General features: G+C 38.4%; 1 protein-coding gene across 3 annotated transcripts in view; it reads right to left on the reverse strand.

Annotated features, from left to right (window-relative positions):
* The window catches only part of pmfbp1.L (polyamine modulated factor 1 binding protein 1 L homeolog), a 93,081-nt gene that overhangs the window by 57,107 nt on the left and 10,325 nt on the right, over positions 1–25,649 (reverse strand). For 2 of the 3 annotated variants that reach the window (XM_018257917.2, XM_018257915.2), the window contains exon 3: positions 6,341–6,421. The exons of the other annotated variant lie outside the window; for it this stretch is intronic. In XM_018257917.2, the coding sequence (XP_018113406.1) occupies positions 6,341–6,421 (81 nt within the window). The remainder of the gene's footprint in view (positions 1–6,340; positions 6,422–25,649) is intronic. 3 annotated transcript variants of the gene reach the window in all.

Raw genomic sequence — 25,649 nt, forward strand, 5'->3', positions numbered from 1 at the left:
TTTAGGCTTTAGTTTGTTTGCTTGCATAGGGAAGTATATAGTTTTTTAATGATTTTTCATGAAACAGAATATTAGTTTGTATATACTAAACCGATCACACTGGTCTGATTGCACACAGCATAGTCACATATAGGTGTAGGCAAACCAGAGCTCTCATGTGTGACTTGTGCTCGAAGGCTACAGTAATAGCACACTAGGCTTTTTCTCCCTGGTACAGAAACACCAGTCCCTGCCCAGCATAGCTGCAATTCAATTGACTTGTGCCATCAGCCTAAAGGTTTTGTGGGAGACTCCCAAATAAGGGCTAAATGATACACTAGTTTATAATAAAAGAGAGAAAGAAACCTTGTCTTTCTCTCCTTTATTATAAATTGAATAAACAATCCTTGTATGTTTTTAAGAATTTGGAAATTATTTTAAACAAGAGGAATTGGTGGTATCCATATCAATTGAGGTTGCAATAGTTTATGAACAAATGTGTTTCCTATAGGGCAGCGTGCATTACAGTTTCTAGTCCATATGTTCTATGATACATGTTTTATGCCTGCTACATGTAATTCTTTGCAATGTAGTTATAGCTCTAATTCATTTACAGTTTTAGGGGTAGATTTATCAAGGGTCGAATTGTAAATTCGAAATTCAAATTTTCACTTTTTTTTAGTCAAAACTGTCATATTCGACTAGGGAGTTATTTGATTTAAAAAAAATTTTTTTCAAGATTTGTCATCATTTAAGAATTCAAATTAGATCCCAGTTTTAAAAATGTTTTTTAAATAAATTTTGATTGTTCGAATTTATGGGAGTTTAGGGGAATTTTTAAAAACCCACATGAATTTGAAATTCGACCTCTGATAAATGTGCCTCTTAATGTCATATGTTCTCATTAAACTTTCACAAACAGGAAAAAAACATATAAGGGGCAGCACAAGTGAAAATCACATACCCAGCCAGTTATAGTTAATTACATATAATATAGTTAATTATATAGTTAATTATGTAATTACAATACATAATAATAAGTGATAATGCAAAATATTCACAGCAAACCTGTAGCGGTCTCTACACAAAACACATAGCTGTTGCTGCTGATTTACCATTTTTATTAGAAAGTGAAAGCTCTTAAGAAGGATAAAAAAAAAATCTCATCAGGCAGACGAGATAGAAAAGTTGCAAAGCCCCCATGCACCCCCTCTCATTCCTATCAAAGCCCTATCTCCTATTCATTGCTTCCAGTGTCGTTATGACACAGTTCCACAAATCAATACGGACAGCAGAGGCTGGACTAACAGCTAAAATGCAGTGCTACAGACAAGCTCTGAGTTCTCATTTGCTAATAACACATAATAGTAGCTATTTGCTCCTGTATTAAATCATGCATTTCACTGTGAGTTTATTAAGGGATTTTTAAACGTCCTGACCAGATTGGATTTTCTTATTGGGTTCTAAGTTCTACATCTATCATTATCATTTAAGATTAAACTACTGAGCTAGAGGTACAGGTGGAGGCAGCGGATGAGTAAAATGTGTGGATAATATTTTGTAGGTTTGTGTTAAAATGAAAGCTATGCTTCCTGAGCTGTAAGGAGTATGGCAGAATGTGTTGATACTGGATCCACAAATTCAGGGGCATTGTGTAGGTGGTCGAATGCTGGATTTCTAGTGATATCCAGAAACAAATTAATGCTACAAAGCTTGCTGTGCTCATGTATACGCAGGAGTATGTGATAGATTTATAAAAGGAAAACTGGTCAATCACATATAGCCAGTGCACTGTAGGTCCCTACTGTCCACTAGACACAGGAGCCAGGGAGTTTGCATAAAGTGCAGGTTTCCCTATACAGAAAAGGGTCAGACTCCGCTAAGCACCCAATACACTCAATTGTATTCAACACGTTCAGTTACATTCAACCACAAAGTAAACACTGTAATGCTTTCTCTAGCTCCAGGAATGCATACTTCCATTCCAGCAGTTGACCCTACCTCCCCACTCATTTCATTGAAAATCCTTAAAATCCCAGATGCAAAGTTTATGCAGTAGAACTGGCAAATAACCAGACCCTGTAAGTACCTACCGTACATGCCAATTCAAAGTATTAGTAACACTAAATTTCTTCAAATTAAATTAAATTTATTGCACTATTTTCCAGGCATTACGACAATGTTATGGCCCTTTATCGAGCCCACTGGCTATATGTGAGTGACTGGTTTGCCTTTTAGAAATCCATCATACAGTTATTGAAATGCCTGGAAAATAATGCAATATAGGCATTTTTAATTTGTAGAAATGTAGTGGCGCTGTTCGAATTGCCAACATACACCAGGGAAAGCGGCTACTGTGGAAAGTTGCACTACACTGGAAGTTGGAAATCTGTTGTGCTGACTACTTGCTGCAGTACCTACAGCTAACTACAGCTTACTAATTGTCCTGTGTCTTTAAGACATTAATCCCTAGGTATTCATCAGTTATATTCATCTCCTTAAAGGAGAAGGAAAGTCTTCTTGCACTTGGGGGTGCCAAATGTGTTAGGCACCCCCAAGTGATTGTATTTACTTACCTGAAACTCCGGGCCGGTGCTCAGCAGAAAACTGCACCGGCTCAGGGTTCTTCCAGCGAGCACCACACGGAGCCATCCTCTGTCTTCGCACAGCTACGCATGCGCAGTAGAATGAAAAGCCAAACTTTAACTAAAAAGTCGGCTATTTCGTTCAACGGTGCATGCGTCTGTCCCGGGGAATTTGAAAAAAGAATAAGCCGGAAGAGGATCGCTCAGTAGCGCTCGCTATGGGCCCGAGGTTTCAGGTGACTTTCCTTCTCCTTAATGGTGTAAGTAAAAGAGTGTTTTATACAATGTGTGCCTCCATTTTTATTTCATTTTTCTCTGCAGCCCTCCAGTTTGCCATTTGAACAATGTGGTTGCTAGACTCACTGATCCTAGAAACGAGGAGTATGTTTGAATGTCAGAATGACAGATGGCTAGGAAAGGCCCTAAACATTAAAAAGTAATTACATAAATGAAATATAATCTTACTTCTCAGTAGATATGCTTTCTGGTTGCCAGGTGCAGTGACCCTGCAACCACAGAGCACAGCATCAAAATGGCATATAGTTTAAGAAATGTGAAAAAGAAGACCAAAAGCAAAACTGCTCGAATTACTTACCTCAACAGTATTGAATCAGCTCATGTAAATCTCATGTAAATATGTATTTTCGTTTTAACTAGCTCTTGAGAAATTCACGTTTACTATAATTACTGCACTACATGTAAACCTCCCAACAATCTAGGAAAAAGTTCTTATAATGTCTACAGTATATTTTCTTTTGCATTCCTAGCACTAAACAGGTACTAATAGGTTTATATATTTTCCAGTCTGTTAACTGTTCGGTTTGTGCTGTGTCCATTTATGGTGTATATATACAGTCATATGAAAAAGTTTATGAACCCCTCTCAGCCTGCATAATAATTTACTCCACTTTCAACAAAAAAGATGGTGGTATGTCTTCCATTTCCCAGAAACATCCGAGTACTCGGGTGTTTTCTGAACAAAGACGACAACACCAAATTGGTTGGATTAGCTCGTTAAGCCTTGAACTTCATAGGCAGGTGTGTCAAATCATGATAAAAGGTATTTAAGGTGACCGATTGCAAGTTGTGCTTCTTTTTGACTCTCCTCTGAAGAGTGACAGCATGGGATCCTCAAAGCAACTCTCAAAAGATCTGAAAACAAAGATTGTTCAGTATCATGGTTTAGAGCAATGGTCCCCAACCAGGAGCTTGTGAGCAACATGTTGCTCTCTAACACCTTGGATGTTGCTCTGAGGGTCCTCAAAGCAGGTGCTTATTTTTGAATTCCTGGCTTAAAAGCAAGTTTTAATTGCATAAAAACAAAGCATAGTGCCAAGTAGAGTCTCCTGTAGGCTGCCAGCCCACATAGGAGCTGCCAAATAGCCCTTATTTGGCACTCCAAGGGACTTTTTCATGCTGATGTGGCTCCCCAACTCTTTTTACATTTGAATGTGGCTCACAAGTAAAAAAGGTTGGGGACCCCTGGTTTAGAGGAAGGCTACAAAAAGCTATCTCAAAGGTTTAAACTGTCAGTTTAAACTGTAAGGAATGTAATCAGGAAATGGAAGGCCACAGGCACAGTTGCTGTAAAACCCATGTCTAGCAGGACAAGAAAAATACAGTAGCGGCATATGCGGAGGATTGTGAGAATGGTTACAGCAGGGCCGGAACTAGGGGTAGGCAGAGTAGGCACGTGCCTAGGGCGCAAAGCTGGAGGGGCGCCAGGCACGCACCTTCTCTGCCTCTGCTATCCCCTAGTCCGGTCCCTGCTCTGGCCGACATATGCGTTTGCGCATGCGTGAAAAATACTAGTGCGCATGCGCGAAAAACGCATGCGCACTTGTGTCTTTTCGCGCATGCGCACTTGGGTATTGGCCGTTTGCCGGGCCAGGCTGCCTGGGGCGCCTGCCCCCAGAAGCACTGGGTTACAGACAACCCAAAGATCACCAAAGACCTGCAAGAACATCTCGCTGCAGGTGGTGTATCTGTACATCGGTCTACAATTCAGCACAATTTGCACAAAGAACATCTGTATGCCAGGGTGATGAGAAAGAAGCCATTTCTGCACTCACGCCACAAACAGAGTTGATTGTTGTATGCAAAAGCTCATTTAGACAAGCCAAAGTCATTTTGGAACAAAGTGCTTTGGACTGATGAGACAAAAATTTAATTGTTTGGTCATAACAAAAGGCGATTTGCATAGCGGGAGAAGAGCACCGCATTTTAAAAAAAAAACCTGCTACCTACTGACAGATTTGGTGGAGGTTCCATCATGCTGTGGGCTGTGTGGCTAGTTCAGGGACTGAGGCCCTTGTTAAAGTCGAGAGTCGGATGAATTCAACCCAATATCAACAAATTCGTCAGGATAATGTTCAAGCATCAGTCAAAAAGTTGAAGTTACACAGGGGTTGGATATTCCAAAAAGACAATAACCCTAAACACACTTGCAAATCTACAAAGGCATTTATGCAGAGGGAGTACAATATTTTGGAATGGCTGTCACAGTCCCCTGACTTGAATATAATCGAAAATCTATGGGATGATTTGAAGCAGACTGTCCATGCTCGGCAGTCATCAAATTTAACTGAACTGGAGAGATTTTGTATGGACAAATGGATAAAAATACCACCATCCAGAATCCAGACACTCGTCAAAGGGTATAGGAGGCGTCTAGAGGCTGTTATATTTGCAAAATGAGGCTCAACTAAGTATTGATGTAATCTCTCTGTTGGGGTGCCCAAATTTATGCACCTGACTAATTTTGTTATGATGCATATAGCATATTTTCTGTTAATCCCATAAACTTTAGGTCACTGCTGAAATACTACTGTTTCCACAAGGCATGATATATAGTAACATGCCTTATGGAAGCATGTTGCTACTTTGAAAGCTCAGCCAATGATAAACAAAACTCCAAAGAATTAAGAGGGGTTCCCAAACTTTTTTATATGACTGTAAATGCCCATACACATACAGTATAATGCACTATTGCAAAAAAGGGCTGCCTCACTGTTTTGGAGCCCCAAATGATTTTCCTGCAGTTCTCACTATTTTAGTCATGCTGCTTGTTTTTTTCTGTTTGTAATCTTATGACAGCATGAAAGCCTTTGTGATTTATTGATTGCGACAACTACACTGTTACATTTTTAACTACATAAGAAAGGCCAAAAGACAACAGAATGTAGATATGGAAGTCTCCACGTGTGTGCATGACTAAATGAATCTTTCATATGAATTCCCTGCATAAGGCTATGTGTTTTATTTATGCAGCCCAGTACATGTTGTGCCTTATGCAGACAGTAAGACACAAAGCCATCCAATGAGATATATGTGCTCAGGTTTCTCTGTCTATTATAAAGGTACACTGCAGTCATCATCAGGGTACAAGTCTCGCTCTAGTGCACTAAATAATATATTTTGTAAACTCTTTGCCCTCTGCTGACACTAAAAGATTGCCAACACCGAATTTCACACCCCCTCTGTTGAGGGACAGCAATGCGTCCCAGTGATTGGTGCTCAAAGCAGCGAGGGAAGCAGCCGCAGAACAGGAGGAAGAAGGAATGAGAGCAATAAAAAAGTAATTACATAAAAATGCTAAAGATATTCCATCTGTTATTTCACTTGGCCTAGTGGGCTTCAGAGCCCCACGTCCTGCCATTACTGCAGCTCTCAGCGACAGGATAATGGAAGTATTAGCAGAGGGGGGCAGAGGAATCCTTATTAATCTGATGCATGAGGAATAGCAGCCGTCATTACAGGAACGGGAAGGGACTCACGGATATTCCTGCCTGCAGACGCCTGGTGTTCAGCAGGGAGCTCATCACAGGCTCACACTCCGTTGCCCTGGAAACTGACTCCTGCAAAATAAAGATTATTAAAGCGCATATGATTATGGGCTGCTGCTGAATCACATTCTTATCGCACAAATTTCATTTTTCATCCCAAATTGCACTACAACCCCCTTCCCCCAACACAGCGATAAATCACACACAAATCTGACACAGCCTTCTAACCAGCACATATGCATTTTATGATCTTTGGAAAATTGGGCACACGAGTACCTGACACACACACCTCCATACACACAGAATTTAGACATAATAATCTTGAAGAGATGTAGTCCTAGACAAACACACAGTGCCAGCCCTTTTTCACATGCAAGAATAAGAATTTCTCACACAATATGAACACTCTCTATCACGGACAGTAGTGGCACATGATACACAGGGGGGAATGTTTAGGGTTCCATACCGCCAACAAAGAGCGAGACAGAAATACATATATTATCAAAGTATGAGAGAACACGGGAGGATTTTCAAGGTCATCCAGTCCAAAGTCATCTCCTTTATTTATTATGTTTGCTTACTGCTTCAGGTTATTCCTGAATTAGCAACACAGACAAGCCCTGCTTTCCACTACACATTAGCAATGAATTCCATGTATGATAGTTAATAGATATCTGCAGGACAGGCAAATTATCTTTATAATCATGAACTATAGGTTAAATATTCCTATGGTTAGCTCAGGAATAAACACACATTCATCAAGGTTAGCTGAAGGCTTCTGTGAGCAGGAATCTGTAAGCCGTCCATTTGGCAGAACCCTGTCTGAAGATGCAGAAACATTCTTTATCAAGGGGATATTTTGGCATGTTCATCTAGACACATATACATATTAGCTGCTCTCCTATAACTATATTAATTTGTTCATTTTGGGATGATATATACAGTAAAACATGGAGCATATTAAAATAGCCTTTATTTCATAAAACCGCTCGTGTGTATATGGAAATCTTTAGCAACCTATTCAACCATACCAGCTACCCCAAAAACATCCTATAATTCCTATATGTCTGTCCATAAATAAAATATAAATACAGGCACACACAAAGGAGCCTTGGAAATGCATATACTATTTCACACAGATCTCATATGCCAAATATGTGGGCTAAATATTAGCACAGGCTGCACACTCTTCTCCAAATGCAGGTTCTGTTCACTTTTGTATCTAAAATGTCTATTTTATGTATGCTCTTATGAATAAAGACATATCATCCTCTTATTCCAGCTTACTGCAATCAAAGCCAGCTTGTATTCACCTTGTTATTAAACACAGAAATACAGTATATTTGGTGCCCTGTTTATACGCGTAAAACAAAAATTAGGAATTTTCAACATTCTCTTGCAAAACTGTAAACAGACAATGAAGCGATCCCCCCCCCCCGTCAATATATTATCGATAATACTACATTTTGTTACAACAAATACATCTTACAAACACCCTTCATTCTTCTCAGAGATCCCTAACAATAGCTAGACCTTTAGAAGCATCTCCAAGCACTAGCCAGTAGAGGGAGCTATAGCTCTTCAGGGGAGACAAGCAGAATGTGTCATTTACTGTGTCATACCACCTAGTGACAGTGCAGCAGACCTTGTATGAATAAAAAACCTCCTTAGCCATTTCTTTATTTATGGTACCAGAATCATAAGAGACAAACTCCAAGAAGTTCCTGAAAGGAAAATGCAAGGGGTCACAAGAAAAGGTTAAAAATATGAGGCTGGTAGAGTGATAAAGGTATATACAGTACACACAGCTCTGCTGTGTTCCTAGAAAGATGAGGGTTTGGCCACTCAACCCATAATTACTGCCAGTGCATAAAGAAACGCTCGGCCACGGTGTGACAGTATACAAATTGTGCTTGAATGTCACAAATATATTTACAAGGTATGTTTTGCTTTTGCATACTGCTTTGTGTGCATAATAATAAATAAATGCTAGCAGATGCAAAAAACCACCTCTTTCTATATGTATGCATTGGATTACACAATACATTACAGAAAAACAATCTTGTGTATTAAGTCACTATTAGGAACAGATCCATAGATTTCAAAATTCATTCTTTCAATAAAAGACGCATCAGGATATGTATGTGGACCATATTTATAACTTTTGTCAGTGCTTTGGGTACAAATGTTAACAAACAGAGCATAAATTATAATATTAATGTACTGGGACTGTGGAATATCGATAACTTTGTGTCACGTTCCGCACCCTAACTCCAGAACCGATGCAAGGCCTCAGCTAATTCGATGCCGACAGGTCTTACTAAGAGAGGAGCAAAGCTAAAGGTTCTGGACGAGCAAAGGGGCAAGATTGTTTTACCAAGGATACTGGATGGAAGACAGACCAGACAATGCAGCGTAGACGGACAGGCTGGGCCAGCACAAACAGAGTTAAGAATAGTCAGACAGGCTGTAATCAGGATTGGAGAGCGTAGAATAGTCAGACAGGCCGGAATCAGCATTGGAGAGCGTAGAATAGTCAGACAGGCAAGGGTCAGCTTGAAGAGGTCAGAAAAAACAGCCAGGCAAGGGTCAGGATACAGAGTTCAGAATAGTCAGGCAAGGGTCAAACCAGAAGAACAAGCAGGATTCAAGTAGAATTAAGCACCAGGAACTAACTTATAGATCCTAACAACGGGCAATGTCTAGAACACTGAAATCCCCTTAAATACTATATGAATTTTGCGCCATTGCGCAATGACGTCATCACGCCGGCGCATAGACCCGGAAGTGCGTGGCCCATACCGGAACTGGCACTCAGAAGAACAGGGCGCATGCGGCAGGCGTCTCCGCCGCCCACAGGGTGAGTCACTAGACCAACAGGGTAACTTATCGTTAGACTTGGCCTGCCACTAAAATGAAAAAAAGAGCAAATGGACGGCAATCTAATTAAATTTATTGCAGCAAACTGCGAACAGGATTAACTGAACGTGTTTCGGGAACAACTTCCTTAATCATAGGCTTCTGCCACTAAAATTTTTCAATTCGTTTTATCTGGCCTTCAGAATACATAAATAGGATCTATCATGCAGATTTCTTGTGTATGTATATGTATATGTATATGTATGTGTGTATATATATATATATATATATATATATATATATATATATATATATATATATATATATATCTCATCAATGTTTACATCTATAAGGGTATAAATATTGAATATGTATCTATATAATATATTTATATAGTGAATAAAGTACCCCCTCTTGTAAAACAGAAGGATATTATAAGTTACCGAGGAGTTCCATGACCATATATTTTTTTATATAGGTCATGGAATGCCAAGGTGACTCCTAATATCGTCATATAATGCAACAGGGGGTACTTTTTTATTATAATACATAAGTATCATTGAGTCATGTGACAGAAATGACATCACTAAGCTCCAATTATAACGATGACATCACTAAGCACCGTTTATAAGGATATAATTTACAGGATAGACCCGGAAGTGCGTGGCCCATACCGGAACTGGCACTCAGAAGAACAGGGAGCATGCGGCAGGCGTCTCCGCCGCCCACAGGGTGAGTCACTAGACCAACAGGGTAACTTATCGTTAGACTTGGCCTGCCACTAAAATGAAAAAAAGAGCAAATGGACGGCAATCTAATTAAATTTATTGCAGCAAACTGCGAACAGGATTAACTGAACGTGTTTCGGGAACAACTTCCTTAATCATAGGCTTCTGCCACTAAAATTTTTCAATTCGTTTTATCTGGCCTTCAGAATACATAAATAGGATCTATCATGCAGATTTCTTGTGTATGTATATGTATATGTATATGTATGTGTGTATATATATATATATATATATATATATATATATATATATATATATATATATATATATATATATATATATATATCTCATCAATGTTTACATCTATAAGGGTATAAATATTGAATATGTATCTATATAATATATTTATATAGTGAATAAAGTACCCCCTCTTGTAAAACAGAAGGATATTATAAGTTACCGAGGAGTTCCATGACCATATATTTTTTTATATAGGTCATGGAATGCCAAGGTGACTCCTAATATCGTCATATAATGCAACAGGGGGTACTTTTTTATTATAATACATAAGTATCATTGAGTCATGTGACAGAAATGACATCACTAAGCTCCAATTATAACGATGACATCACTAAGCACCGTTTATAAGGATATAATTTACAGGATAGACCCGGAAGTGCGTGGCCCATACCGGAACTGGCACTCAGAAGAACAGGGAGCATGCGGCAGGCGTCTCCGCCGCCCACAGGGTGAGTCACTAGACCAACAGGGTAACTTATCGTTAGACTTGGCCTGCCACTAAAATCAAAAAAAGAGCAAATGGACGGCAATCTAATTAAATTTATTGCAGCAAACTGCGAACAGGATTAACTGAACGTGTTTCGGGAACAACTTCCTTAATCATAGGCTTCTGCCACTAAAATTTTTCAATTCGTCTTATCTGGCCTTCAGAATACTTAAATAGGGGGTAATTTTTTATTATAATACATAAGTATCATTGAGTCATGTGACAGAAATGACATCACTAAGCTCCAATTATAACGATGACATCACTAAGCACCGTTTATAAGGATATAATTTACAGGATATTTATTGCTCTTGTGTATTCTGTTTTTTATAAAATTATAATTTTCACGAGTTTGTCTTATTAGTGTTATAAAGTGAATAAAGTACCCCCTCTTGTAAAACAGAAGGATATTATAAGTTACCGAGGAGTTCCATGACCATATATTTTTTTATATAGGTCATGGAATGCCAAGGTGACTCCTAATATCGTCATATAATGCAACAGGGGGTACTTTTTTATTATAATACATAAGTATCATTGAGTCATGTGACAGAAATGACATCACTAAGCTCCAATTATAACGATGACATCACTAAGCACCGTTTATAAGGATATAATTTACAGGATAGACCCGGAAGTGCGTGGCCCATACCGGAACTGGCACTCAGAAGAACAGGGAGCATGCGGCAGGCGTCTCCGCCGCCCACAGGGTGAGTCACTAGACCAACAGGGTAACTTATCGTTAGACTTGGCCTGCCACTAAAATCAAAAAAAGAGCAAATGGACGGCAATCTAATTAAATTTATTGCAGCAAACTGCGAACAGGATTAACTGAACGTGTTTCGGGAACAACTTCCTTAATCATAGGCTTCTGCCACTAAAATTTTTCAATTCGTCTTATCTGGCCTTCAGAATACTTAAATAGGGGGTAATTTTTATTATAATACATAAGTATCATTGAGTCATGTGACAGAAATGACATCACTAAGCTCCAATTATAACGATGACATCACTAAGCACCGTTTATAAGGATATAATTTACAGGATATTTATTGCTCTTGTGTATTCTGTTTTTTATAAAATTATAATTTTCACGAGTTTGTCTTATTAGTGTTATAAAGTGAATAAAGTACCCCCTCTTGTAAAACAGAAGGATATTATAAGTTACCGAGGAGTTCCATGACCATATATTTTTTTATATAGGTCATGGAATGCCAAGGTGACTCCTAATATCGTCATATAATGCAACAGGGGGTACTTTTTTATTATAATACATAAGTATCATTGAGTCATGTGACAGAAATGACATCACTAAGCTCCAATTATAACGATGACATCACTAAGCACCGTTTATAAGGATATAATTTACAGGATAGACCCGGAAGTGCGTGGCCCATACCGGAACTGGCACTCAGAAGAACAGGGAGCATGCGGCAGGCGTCTCCGCCGCCCACAGGGTGAGTCACTAGACCAACAGGGTAACTTATCGTTAGACTTGGCCTGCCACTAAAATCAAAAAAAGAGCAAATGGACGGCAATCTAATTAAATTTATTGCAGCAAACTGCGAACAGGATTAACTGAACGTGTTTCGGGAACAACTTCCTTAATCATAGGCTTCTGCCACTAAAATTTTTCAATTCGTCTTATCTGGCCTTCAGAATACTTAAATAGGGGGTAATTTTTTATTATAATACATAAGTATCATTGAGTCATGTGACAGAAATGACATCACTAAGCTCCAATTATAACGATGACATCACTAAGCACCGTTTATAAGGATATAATTTACAGGATATTTATTGCTCTTGTGTATTCTGTTTTTTATAAAATTATAATTTTCACGAGTTTGTCTTATTAGTGTTAAACAGTGCAGGGCATCTGAAACAACCCAGAGACTAATTTAGCAAACATAGTTTATAGTGTAAAAATTCACAAGGCATTATGAGTTTTGCAGTTTTTACAAGTGGGCACAGCGCATTGCACTCCCAAAATGTAGCACAAAAAGTCGCCCCTTCCAATAAATACAGTGCTACCTTTATTTGTCAGTGCTGTATTCATAATGGGAGGGTTGTGTGTTGTACTGGGGTATGTATGCCCTTTAATGCCGCTACCTTGCACATCATGTTTAGAGAGGCTCTGTACCTGGTATCTCTAAACAAAATTTGATGTACATTTTTAATAGGAATTTATGAAATTGTTTATATTACCTGGAGTTGCTGCTTAACACAACCAAGTGTGACTTTACTACTATGGTGTCACTGCTGTACAGGTTATTTACGCTTGTAATGTAATGAGCAGCTTTTTCTTCATTATCGTATTATTGCTCACAGTTACCATGCTGTAGAGTATGGGATTAGTTATCTGGAAACCTGTTATCCAGAGATCTTAGAATTATGGGAAGCCCATCTCGCCTAGATACCATTTTAATCAAATCATTCAAATTTTTATAATTGATTGTCTTATTTCTAACAAAGATATAATAAATCCATATAGCTGTCTTATAAAATAATGTAACGAGTATCTTTTTCTGTATTGTTGTATTATTGCTCCCAAGGTTCACATAGGTGTACTTCTCCATAGGGATAATATGTCGGATTTTATTTGCATTGCCATGAATTTAAACATAGATGGAAAGAACACAGCCCCAGAGTAAGGGATGCTCCATCTTTGATTGCTGCCCTGGGTCCCTGCAGGTCTAAAACTGTCAATGGAGAGACAGGAATGTGGTGACATTTGATTATACAGAAGGCCCAGTTAACATCAGTATTAAATGGGACTCTTCCCCTGGAGTTATGAAGAATTAAGTTCAAGGAAGGCCTGCAGTAATGTTTATACATCAGAATGACACCTGAATGCTTAGTCAACCATGGAATGCCACAATCACTGCAGTGCCAGATGTCACGATTAATGTCAATAAAGCACCAAGCCAATGGAATTTTTCATAAAACCTCTTTTTATATTTAAATATTTATACAGGCATGTTTTAATATTTAAAGCTATCAAATGAACCCCTGCCATAAGTGATTAAAGGAAAATGTTGAAAGATTCTTGTGAATTCAGCAGGAGCATAGTTGACTGGAAAAATATTTCTGGGACACTTTGCAACTATGCCGATTGATTAACTCTTTCCCTTTGAGCAGATGAGAACTCTCTTTGGTGGTGCATTAGTAGTTATATAGATATAATTGGACAAACTCCAATACTTCATTAAGAGTGACAATGATTCTATGATATTGGGAGGGAAAGGGCTAAATGAAACTTGCCCTATTTATGCAGAGTGCATTTATAGTCACCCAGGACCTTTATTTGTTGAACTATGGCCAACCAACAGTTAAAAGAAAGCAAAAGCCTTTGTTTCTGGGTGCTAAGGGAATCATTACAATCCCAAAAAATTCTATGCGCCTTGTTACTGTCTCTGTAATTCATCAAGTGGGAAATGCTGCCACAAACATATTCCTCAGGTGTTCAAATGGTTTGGCGACTGGTAACTGAAAGCTATATCATATGGTTTACATTGTTTTGATGTTTTTTATGAAACATTCAACTCCCAGCATGGTGGTGCAACGGTTAGCATTGCTGCCTTGCAACATGGAGGTCACTCCCAGTCTACAAGGAGTTCACTTGTCTGTGTGGGTGTGCTTCCAAAAACATACAGGAAGGTTAAGTGGCTCCTGATAAAAGTGATTGGTGAGTATGTCTTCAAATTATAAGTATATCTTACAAGGGACTGCTTTGAATAATGTACAATAATTCTATAGCACTATAGAATATTTTGGGACAATAATAACAATGTTGTAGGCTTGTCTTGAGCTATGTCAGCGAAAAATGGATAGCAATGCCTTTTTATGCCTAAGACTGATATTAGTATCGGCTTATTCAGTTGCTCATCTGAGTTAGCATGGTGAACTAATACACAGGCATCATGGCGGCGAATCATTTATTTTATTTTCCTCAGTTGACTATTTTCATGCCATTGCCACCTTAGTTACTGATTTTGTGAACGGTCAACAAACGGAGCGTTCTTCTTTAACTTAGTTCCTGCCAAAGGTGCTTAAAGGAGAAGGAAAGCTACGGAGGCATTTTATTGCCAATAGATTAGCTGCAATAGTGCAAGCTAGAATGCTATAATTATTCTGTAGAATGTTTTACCATACCTGAGTAAAAGCTCTAGAAACTCTCTGTTTGTTTAGAATAGGAGCTGCAGTATTAATGTGGTGTGACATCACTTCCTGCCTGAGTCTCTCCCTGCTCTGGGCTCAGATTACAGTAGAGAAGGGAGGGGTGGGGGAGAGAGGAGCAAACTGAGCATGCTCTTGCCCAGGGCAATGAGGTTTAAGCTGAAGGCAGGAAGTCTGATACAGAAGCCCATGTGTACACAATAGAAGGAAAGAAATGCAGTATTTCTTTTGACAGGGGACTCAGAGCAACATTACTTTGGGGGTTTACTGGTATATTTAGATGGACCTTTCTGATAAGGCTTACTTAGTTTTAACCTTTCCTTCTCCTTTAAAGAACACTGCTTATAACTCAACCACTCAGTACCATCTAGGAAACCTCTCCCATCCTTTTCAGCTCAGCCAGTTATAGTTGGAGAGCAGGAAGTTATTGTTCATCCTTTAATAATGTTGCATGGCCATGTGCTACAAGAAGCTGAAGATTTGACTCCTGAACAGTGATGAAGGTTGAAGAGCTGACAAATGAAAGTCAGTGTGCAAGCCATGAGCAGAAGAGGTACATAGCTTCATCCCTAAAATGAAGTAATATTTAGGGGATTTGTGGAATAAATTTTAATTCTGCACCACAGTAAGCAACAGGTGGAATTTGAGTGAAAATATTAAAGTGAAAATATCCCTTTAAATCATGATGGAATTTTGGCCATAACCACTAATTTAAGGCCATTTAGTTGGGCTTGACCCTCTGACCAAAAAGTGACCAGTTCTCCTCTGATTCAATGCTATAATTTCTGGATAAACTGGTGATAAGAAGATTATAAAGGATTACATTAATGACTTTACACATAGCTTGTTAACCATTGGAGACTTTCCAAATTGCATATATGGAAATATTTCATTCACTAGAACTGTTTGTTTTAGAAATACTTCTGATATTGCATGTTGACGGTTACAATCAGTGAACAAGAAATAGGATTAAGTGAATGAGCAAAACTCCCTTTTTCAAAAGAAGTTATGTGTCTAAAAAAAGCTAGCTACAGACACTGCAGAAGTGCAAAAAGCCAAAGTCACCCCTAAGGTCGCCATCAAAGGAACCTATAAACTGTCTAAAGACAACTACACCTAATTCTGTACCAACCACCACTCATCTGCCACTTGAGGATGATTACCAGAAATTTCTCTTTCAATGAGGAAGGGGCTGTACACGATACTCTTAGGGTCTGGGAAGATGATAATTCTGTCCTGTCTCCATCACTCAATATCCAGGAAGAGCAAAGAGAATTTAAAATTCTGAACAAGCTCTTTAGCTCCACACAAAAACAGCTATGCTTCCCAGTACATGACACTATTAGTCTATAGAACCGTTATGAAGAAATGGAAAACCCCTGGCCGGAGGCTTTCCAAGGACAAAAAAACAGACACTTTATAATCAATCAGGTACACAGACATAAGTGGGACACAATTCCAAAAGTGCGCACACTAGTTTCTCATCTAGCAAAGCACACTACCATACACCCAAGAGGATGGTGCTTTGTTCAAGTCCCACTGAACACAAAAGAACTTGTCTTCGACAGAGACATCCTCTTTAGCATTCACAGATTTTAAATCTACTGTTGCCTGTGTCACTTGGACCATTGCACTCTGACTCAACGAAGCTCTGGCTGCATCCAACAATATGCATTCCCATCTGTCATAAATCCTTAATGCTGTACATTCTTTATGCAATACTTCCATGGACATCCTACAGTTACTAGTATGGTTGACAGCAAGGAAAGCGAGTGATGTGAATGAAGACATGGAGAAAATCTGGTGGTATATCCATTCATGGGAACATCCTCATTAAGTCCATAATTAGGCTCACTAATATCTAAGCTCACAGTGGGGGAAGAGCTCCTCCGGATTAGAAATCCAGACAACCTTTGTCCTGTATGTTTTCAGACATTTCCCCCACCTGTTTAGGCCGAGAACATGCAGATGTGCATTTTCATATTGATAACCACAAGTCACCAACAGTGACAAGGGGGATTCCATTCATGTAAATGACAGGCATTACAGAGAAGTATCAGGCATTTCTCCACAGGGTGACATTTGCAGGTGGAGAAACATTAAAATCACCATAGGCCTTAGGAAGCAGAGGCAGCAGATAGTCCCTATACTGCATTGTTGCTTAGCCACTGCACTGACATCTGAAATCAACCATAAACATCTGCCTATTGACATGGCTGAAGACAGGAACAGGGTGGGGAATTTCTACAGCCATTATCATGAGGCTTCCACTTAAGTAGGTACGCATTGCTTACTTTTAAATAATCTCTTTGATGGTTGCTTCAAGACTTTAAGCTTGAAGACTGTAAGCTTTTGTTGAATTTAAATCCGGGTGTATTCTTCTGGGACTTGTTTGTTAATTTGCGGTTCCAGAAGTTATAAAGTTATTGTAAAAGGTAGCATGCCCTGAACTACATGAATGAAACAATTATTATAAAGTGTCAAAGAAACTACATACTTTAGGCCTTAGCAGAATTAAACAGCCAATAGGAAAGAAAGGAAGATTATGCGCATTAAGCATTTTGCCACTTTTTGCAACTTTTGGATTTAGTCGAATCCTTATGGCCCCCACTTGCAGATATAAACTGCCGACAGATTAAGTAGGCATTTTATTGGCCAGTGTATGGGGCCCTCCAACGTGCTTCCCTGATTGAGATCTGGCTGTCAATCAGTCAGGCTTAAAAATCCTGTTGTATCGAGGATCTTATTGATTCATTGATGCGGTCCTCGATCTGACCTCCCGTTTTATCCTCATTGTGATCCAATTGTTGGGGCCTAGGGCCCATGATCTGATCAGCCCGATATCGTCCACCTCAAAGTGGGCATATTGGGGAGAGATCCCCTCGTTTGGCAAGGTCTCCATATGTATGGCCATCTTAAATGTTCAGCCGAACCTAATCCAAACCCTATCACGTTACAGGGCTAGAAACCCAATTGTAACCCAGTTTGTTAACAGATCATGTTGTTTTGCCAAGAGGTCAATTTGCATATGCAAATTATGGCTCACATGTAGCTCACTATTTGGCCAAGCATTTGGTATACAAAGCACACCTATTCATCGCACTGTTGAAAACTGGCACCTGGAGCCCATGTTATCAACCATTCATACATGGTGGGCACTAAGGTAAATAAAGCAAATAGTATCTTGGATGGAAAAGTAATTTGACCGGTTTAGAATGAAGTAGGGTGGGGATGATGTCTGCTGGCAGAGGTCACTATAATCTTTTTACTTAGTACAGGTATGGGACCTGTTATCCAGAATGCTCGGGACTTTTAGGGGTAAGGGATCTTTCTGTAATTTGGATCTTTATAACAAATCTACTAGAAAATCATGTAAACATTAACCCATTAGGCTGGTTTTGATTCCAATAGTGATTTATTATATCATAGTTTGGCTCAAGTACAAAGTATTGTTTTATTATTATAGAGAAAAAGAAAAAAATTTTTCAAAATTTGGATTATTTGGATAAAATGGAGTCTATGGGAGACTTCCTTTCCATTATTCGGATCTTTCTGGATAACTGATTCCATACCTGTATTTCATTTGTAAACCACCGCCTTCAGCCCAAATACAGGAAGTTTGCAGGTAGGGTCTTAAATCAAAACAGAGATGCTGTTTTTAATGTAATTACAGTCACACAAAAACATATGAAGGCGCGAATAATGGTGACATTTTTGCTAAACAAGACTTTTTACTCAAGAACAGGGATACATTGCAATGCACACGGCTTTCTGTCACATTATTGTTGTTAAATAATTATTACAACAGATATATACACAGTCATCAGTATGCACTAACCAACATTTAAGACCACACAGATTTTTCTCATCTAATTAATAGGAGAAATGCCAAAAATTAAATGTAAAAAAAAAAATGAACAAATGTTGGCAACTGAACCTAGAGCTTTTCTAATATACAGGTCTGATTCAAATTCCTATATATTATCCTGTTGTATTTCAGTGTCAAACAAAAAGAAGTTGCTGTAGGAAACAAAACACAACTTGGGTTTGCAGTGGGAAGTCTGTTTCTAATCAGGGTGTACACTCCTGCAGGCTCAGATAAAAGTGATTAGCTTATTAAATGCATAGCGTTGCTATTTAATAAGCAAAGAATATTAGCAATTCTACCAGAGAACTTGTAATTTCAGTGATTCTAGTTAAGAAGGCAAAATTGCATTCCTTATTAGTGTCTAGGTTCATTAACAATTCAATTCATAGATATAAATGCTTATAATGCATGCTCTGCTTGCCAAAACTTGGAGAGAAACTGTTTCAATTAACTTTCATGGATCATGAGCCCTACAGGATAGGTATTTTTAGACAAAAAGATACAAACACTTCCCTTAAGCACTGCTAATGCACAGCTGGATTTCTCATATAAGGTCACAAGGACACTGGCATAATTTAAGCATGGGGAAAGGAGACGGTTTTCTGGGGAGATGAAATTGCCTCCCCACTCAGGTTGTTTTCATATTCCTGACGCTGCATACACTAGCTGTAAATCTGTACGTAGAAGAGAAACTGTATTTATTCTTTGTGGCTTTTGAGTTATTTCGATTTTTATTCAGCAGCTCTCCAGTTTGCAGTTTCAGCAATTTCATCGCTATGGTGCAAATTAACCTAGCAACCATGCACGAGAGACTGGAATATGAATAGGAGAGGCCTGAATAGAAAGAGGAGTAAGAAAAAGTAGCAATAACAATAAATGTCTAGCCTTACAGGGCATTTGTTTTTAGACGACGGTCACTCACTGAAAAGAGTCAGGCAAAATAAGGCATTCTATAACATTAAAAGTTAACTTAAAGGTGAACTCACATGGTGCCACTAATACCCTTAAAGTGGACACAAAAATCTGTATAAAAAAAGTCCTTTTCACATTAAACATAAAATCCAATTTCTATTTTTTATTTAAGCATTCATAGCTGTTGTAAGCTCATTTAAACATCTCAGCTGTCAATCAAATATTGTCTGCCCTGGGCATAAAGGCGGGCAGACAATTACTTTCACTTTCCATTCAGCACTTACTAAAAATCACTGCTCTCCACACATTGCCCTGTTCTCTTCCCTGTTTAATTGTGTAGCCAGGGCATGGGGATGGACATCAGGTCCCCCATTCTGGTGCACAAACAAGATTCTGAGATGATGCAAGGCTTGACTTAATAACAGTGTCCACAAAATGGCTCCTGCCTGCTTGCTATAATTATGAATTCCCAGACTGAAGGAAACAAGATTCAGATAATTTATTTAGTGTAATTAAAGTTCATTTTGCTTGACTAATGGGATAAAATAGGGTTTTGAATAATTTATTTGGGTGACGAGTCCCCTTTAACCGAATTTCTTGGTCCCCCCAGGTAAGTCCCTTTAGATTTCAAAATGTTCATTCAGCAGTTGCTGATATACAGCTCCCAACCTACACATACTTTGTATAGGAAGTTGCCATTGCTCCAAAGAGCACTGGTTGTACAGATCAGCCCAGGTCTCTTTTCAATGTGCCAGTTGAGATGCCAGTCAAATAGAAAAGTACATTTCTAATCCATATTGTGTTTACCAGTATTATATTATATGAAATTTACAAAGGAGTCTACAATTATTTGTAGTAGAGTGGAACAAGATGGCCACTGATATGATATTGATGATATTCTACCACAATTGACTATTTGAATCTACTGAAATCCATTGTTTGTATATTTTACACTTGGGTGACAACCTTTTAATAAATGAGTTTGCTGCTGCTGCTCTTAATGGATAATGACGGATTCCTGACTAATGGCTTACCGTGGCCTTAATTGAGTTTACAAGATATGATGTGCCTACACCTTTTGTCTTGTCGTTATATGGCAATCTTCAGTGGGTAACCTTGGTTTGGAGTTTTCCAAAGAATATGCAATGTTTCACCTAGTTAGAATGCAACAAGGCAGTTTTATTTTTCTCTTCCAGGCAGTGTCACTTGGCAATTTGTCACATTAACACATTTGTGTATTTAAGCTGAGGTTTACAGCTCGCAGCCAAAGACCCTAGGGCCTATTCCGTCAAACAGTGTTATAGGACTGCGCTGTATGTCAGAAACTAGAAAAAAATGATGTATAAAAGGCAGATAATGAAAGATTCTGACACACAAAGATTATGGCTTCTCACAGCAGGAACAGACTTAATTTACTGTAGGTAAACATCAAATTACATAAACAGTGAAACGCCATTTGCAAGCACAGTAGGCCCTAGAATACATGATTCGGTTTGGAAGACGGACCTTTTAAAGGGGTGGTTCACCTTCAAGTTAACTTTCAGTATGTTATAGTATGACCAATTCTAAGCAACTTTTCAACTGGTTTTCTTTATTTATTTTTATAGTTTTTGAGTTATTTGCTTTCTTCTTCTGACTCTCTCCAGCTTTCAAATGAGGGGGAAGGAGGTCACTGACCCCATTTAATTATTGTTACTTTTTATTACTCATTTATTTATTTCTATTCAGGACCTCTCCTACCTACCCGGGGGCACCAGGAAATTCTGTGGGCATTAGTGGCACCATGTAGGTTGTCATAAACATATAAATTAGAGAGATTAAAGGTGTGGTTCGCAATTTAAGCAACCTTTCAATTGGTCTTTTTTATTTATTTTTATAGTTTTTGAATTATTTGCCTTTTTCTTCTGGCTCTTTTCAGCGCGTGACCCCATCTAAAAAACACTTGCGCTGTGGGTTCGGCTAAATCCAAGTGCCTAGCCTAACACAAAAAAGGAAGTTAATTTACAATTTTTAACTGTGCGGTTCTGTTTAATCCTTCCTTTCGTTAATCTTCATATGCAAATTAGGGTTCCGATTTGGTCTGGTATTCGGCCAAATCTTTCATGAAGTATTCTGGACTTGGCAGACCCAAAATAGTGAATTTGATGCATCCCTATTGGAAAGTGAAGTCCCTGCCAGAGAATGTGTAAACCATCTACTTTGGAAAGAGCCTAGTAGTAAATACAGCACATAAACTCAATATTTTTTATATACACAGCTTAATAAAAGGTCCCAAGGCAGACCAAAACTATGCCATAAATCACATAAATACATACTGGGGTGCTGGTCCTTTCTAATTTGGATTATTTGATTAAAATGGAGTCTATGAGAGAAAGCCTTTCCGTAATTCAGAGCTTTCTGGATAATGGATTGCCGGATAATGGATCCTATGCCTGTATTATCCCCACCGACTGTACCCCCACTGTTGGAGTTCGACGCTTAAATGCAATAAAAAGGTTATATACAGGTATAGGATCTGTTATCCAGAATTCTTGGAACCGAGGGAATTCTAAATAAGGCGTCTTTCTGTAATTTAGATCACCAGACCTTAAATCAGCTATAAATCCTTTAACCATTAATGAAAGCTTATAGGATTGATTTGCCTCCAATAAGGATTAATTGTATCTTAGTTGGAATCAAATACAAGGTTTTATTACTACAGAGAAAAAGGAAATCATGTTTAATAATTGTAATTATTTGATTATTAAAATGGGCTTGATGGGAGATGTCCTTCCTGTAATTTGGAGCTTTTTGGATAACAGGTTTCCGGATCCTATACCTATATTGTGAAAGGCATTACAGAGAGCAAGGGTAATGCCTGAACAAACAGGACAATACTGTGTATAACCACTTGCATAAATCAGATGCCTACAAGTATCAACCAAAGTTATAAATGAGCATATAGCGCATGATAAAATAGCCTCAAACTTTTCAATGAATTCTTTAAAAGTATGGGAGAATAACGGAGCATCGGCAGCTTTAGTACCTGTATGCAGACAAGACCTCAGCATATTGAAAAATTGCACAGGCAGAACAGGTCAGCAGACATCGAAGATTAATATAAAAATGAAGTCCTTCAGTTTTTAGCTTGTCAAGCTTCCCCAATAAAATATACTTATCAACTTTAAAATAGAATACAAGCCAGACACTGATATCACTGAACAGATCAATAACCCAGCCGTAAAGGGAAGTCTTATATTGGCAAATCATTTCAAACCCTCTCAATAACTGTCTGTTTGCGTTCTTCCATACAACAACCCCCAGGATAGGAGGCTGGAGAAATCATGCACACAAAACACAAGAGAGTAATCTTTTCACTAATAAAACAGGCGTGTTTGCTTTACAAACCTGATCCTCAGCCCCAAAACTCCTCGCGGTTATACACAGATTTACACAGATAGGAAACAAAACATTTTTTGATGCATTTCCTAAAGGGAAACACACAGAAGTTTGTAATGAGCTAAATATATCTTCAGTCAATAACAGCTTGCTGCAGTAAAATTTTACAGATCTGGATATCTGATATTTCAAATTAGGCAAGTTGAAGGTGAAATTATGGTTTCCAGTGTGTCCATTTATGAAAGCACAGAAAACTATTATTCTGGCACACCTGTAAAAATGTATGCCTAAGAATTATGCTTCATCTCTCTGGTAGGGTTCCCCATGTCGGCAGATCCCAAATCTTTGTCAGTCACAAGTAGTAAATATTGCATTTTTCAAAACTCATGTTATGAATAGGGAAGTAAACAAGGCCAGCAACCTGAAGAAGGGCCATAATTACGTCTCCATTTAATTGGAAAAGCAACAATGAGCAATATTATTGGAAACCTTCATGACTGTCTGAAATGTATCATTTCCCTTTCAGTCAGTGGAGAAGCGCCCATCAACTGAATAGGGCAATCTTCTCAGAGAATACTTATGGGTACTGTACGGCTGTTTACAATTTTTGTTGATGGCTGCAAATGTCTCTAACATACATTATGTACAGGTATGGGACTTGTTATCCAGAATGCTTTGGACCTGGAGTTCTGGATAAGGGATATTTCTATAATTTGGATCTCCATACCTTAAAGGCAGAGCTGCCGATCCGGGTTCTTTAGACCGTTTAGGCAGCTTATGTGCATGTGTATGGGGCCCTGCGACAGGCCTCCCCGTTCGATATCAGCCAGATCTCGAACGAGAAGGCTTGATTTTTCTGTTGGATCTAGAACTGCTTTGGCTCATTGATCCAGTCCTCGCTCCGACTTTTAGTTTCCCCTTCATTGTAATGCGATCGTTTGGCCACCACAATATCGCCCACCCAATGTGGCAACCTAGTCAAACAAGCAAATCTTATAGTGTATGGCTACCAATATAAAGCCTACTAAAAAAAGCATTTAACATTAACCAAACACAATAGAATTGTTTGCCTCCAATAGGGATTCATTATATCTTAGCCGGAATCAAATACAAGGTACTATTTTCAGAGAAAAAGGAAATTATTTTTAAAACATTTAATTAACTCATTAAAAGGAGTCTACGGGAGATGGCCTTCCCGTAAACGGGTTTTCAGATCCCATACCTATATATTAATTCCATATAATATTTGTGCTGCATCAAGACACTAAAGTATAATTTTAGTCCTTTAAAATAGTTGGCAGTACCTCCCATCTAATATGAAAGCTACCCCTCACAGCAAGGAGCACCCAAAATGACTTTTCAGTATGACCAACAATTCAATACCAGTGGATGTGATTATATAGCAGGACTGGTTTGGGCTATGATGCAGCAGAGTTATACATTTTCATGGAAGAGAATACCCAAAGCCTCAGTAGTTAACAGTGGAGATTATCAGATATATATGCAGTAAATATTGCTAGAAAAAAAAAAAAAAAGTCACATTTACATGAATGAAATTCATGTAAATGTGACAAGGTGTAAGTACACTCCTTGTTCACTAGATCCTGCTGCTTCTTCGTCGAATGATTCTGAAATGCCAGTCTGCGTTTAATCTCCACCAAAATGGCTTTTGGCTTGAGATTTTATGCTATAACCGTGAATCCAATTTTCTTTTTCATTTGAAAGCTAAAACATTGGGAAAACATTGCATTCCAATTACTTTTATAATGATTTGATTATATATGAAGACAGTGTCAAATATATTTCATGTTACATGGTAATATTTGCCAATATCTTAAAGTCCTCTATAGATATTACAATGAATTTGTCAAACAGGGAAAGTCTGAATGATAACTACAATAATTAAGGCCTTATGGTAAAAAAAACATATTCAAAAGAACTTGCAATGTGCACCTTGTCAACATACTTTGTATTTCTTGCTGTTATATTTGATTGTATCCTTAAGATATCAGCAGAGAAGGCATTTGTCAAATGGTAAATACATTGTAATCACAAATTTTAAACTAATCTGGAGCCACTTGTTTTTATTCAGACAAAGAAATGTGTTTCCATTAATCTCTCACGGTAATATTGTTATTTTTTTTATCTTGGGTCACAAACTAAAGCGCAGTGGGCTTTATTATACGTTTAATTTATTTGAAAGTAACTCTATAATAAACTGTTTATGAAGACAATTGCAATCCCTGTGACTCCCAACACTATTGCTTATAGTATAGAACACTTGTCAGTTAAGTGTCATGTGAGAACTTGCAAAGATTACTTGGATTTTCACTGCATCACTAAGGGTAAGGGTACACCTGGAGATTCGGGGAGATTTAGTCGCCCCGCGAGGAAACTTTGGAAGACTTCGGAAACTGAATCGCCGCGAGTGCATTGCCGCAGGCGTTTTTTCATTGAAGCAGGTGGAGGACACGGAGAAGCAGTGCTGGAAGCTGGGCAACTAAATCTCCCTGAATTGCCAGGTGTGCCCTTCCCCTAAAGCTGAAGGAATTAGCCCCTTGAGGAGTTAAACTAGGGGGTTATTTATCA

The sequence above is a fragment of the Xenopus laevis genome, chromosome 4L (assembly GCF_017654675.1).
Source record: "Xenopus laevis strain J_2021 chromosome 4L, Xenopus_laevis_v10.1, whole genome shotgun sequence".
Taxonomy (NCBI): domain Eukaryota; kingdom Metazoa; phylum Chordata; class Amphibia; order Anura; family Pipidae; genus Xenopus; species Xenopus laevis.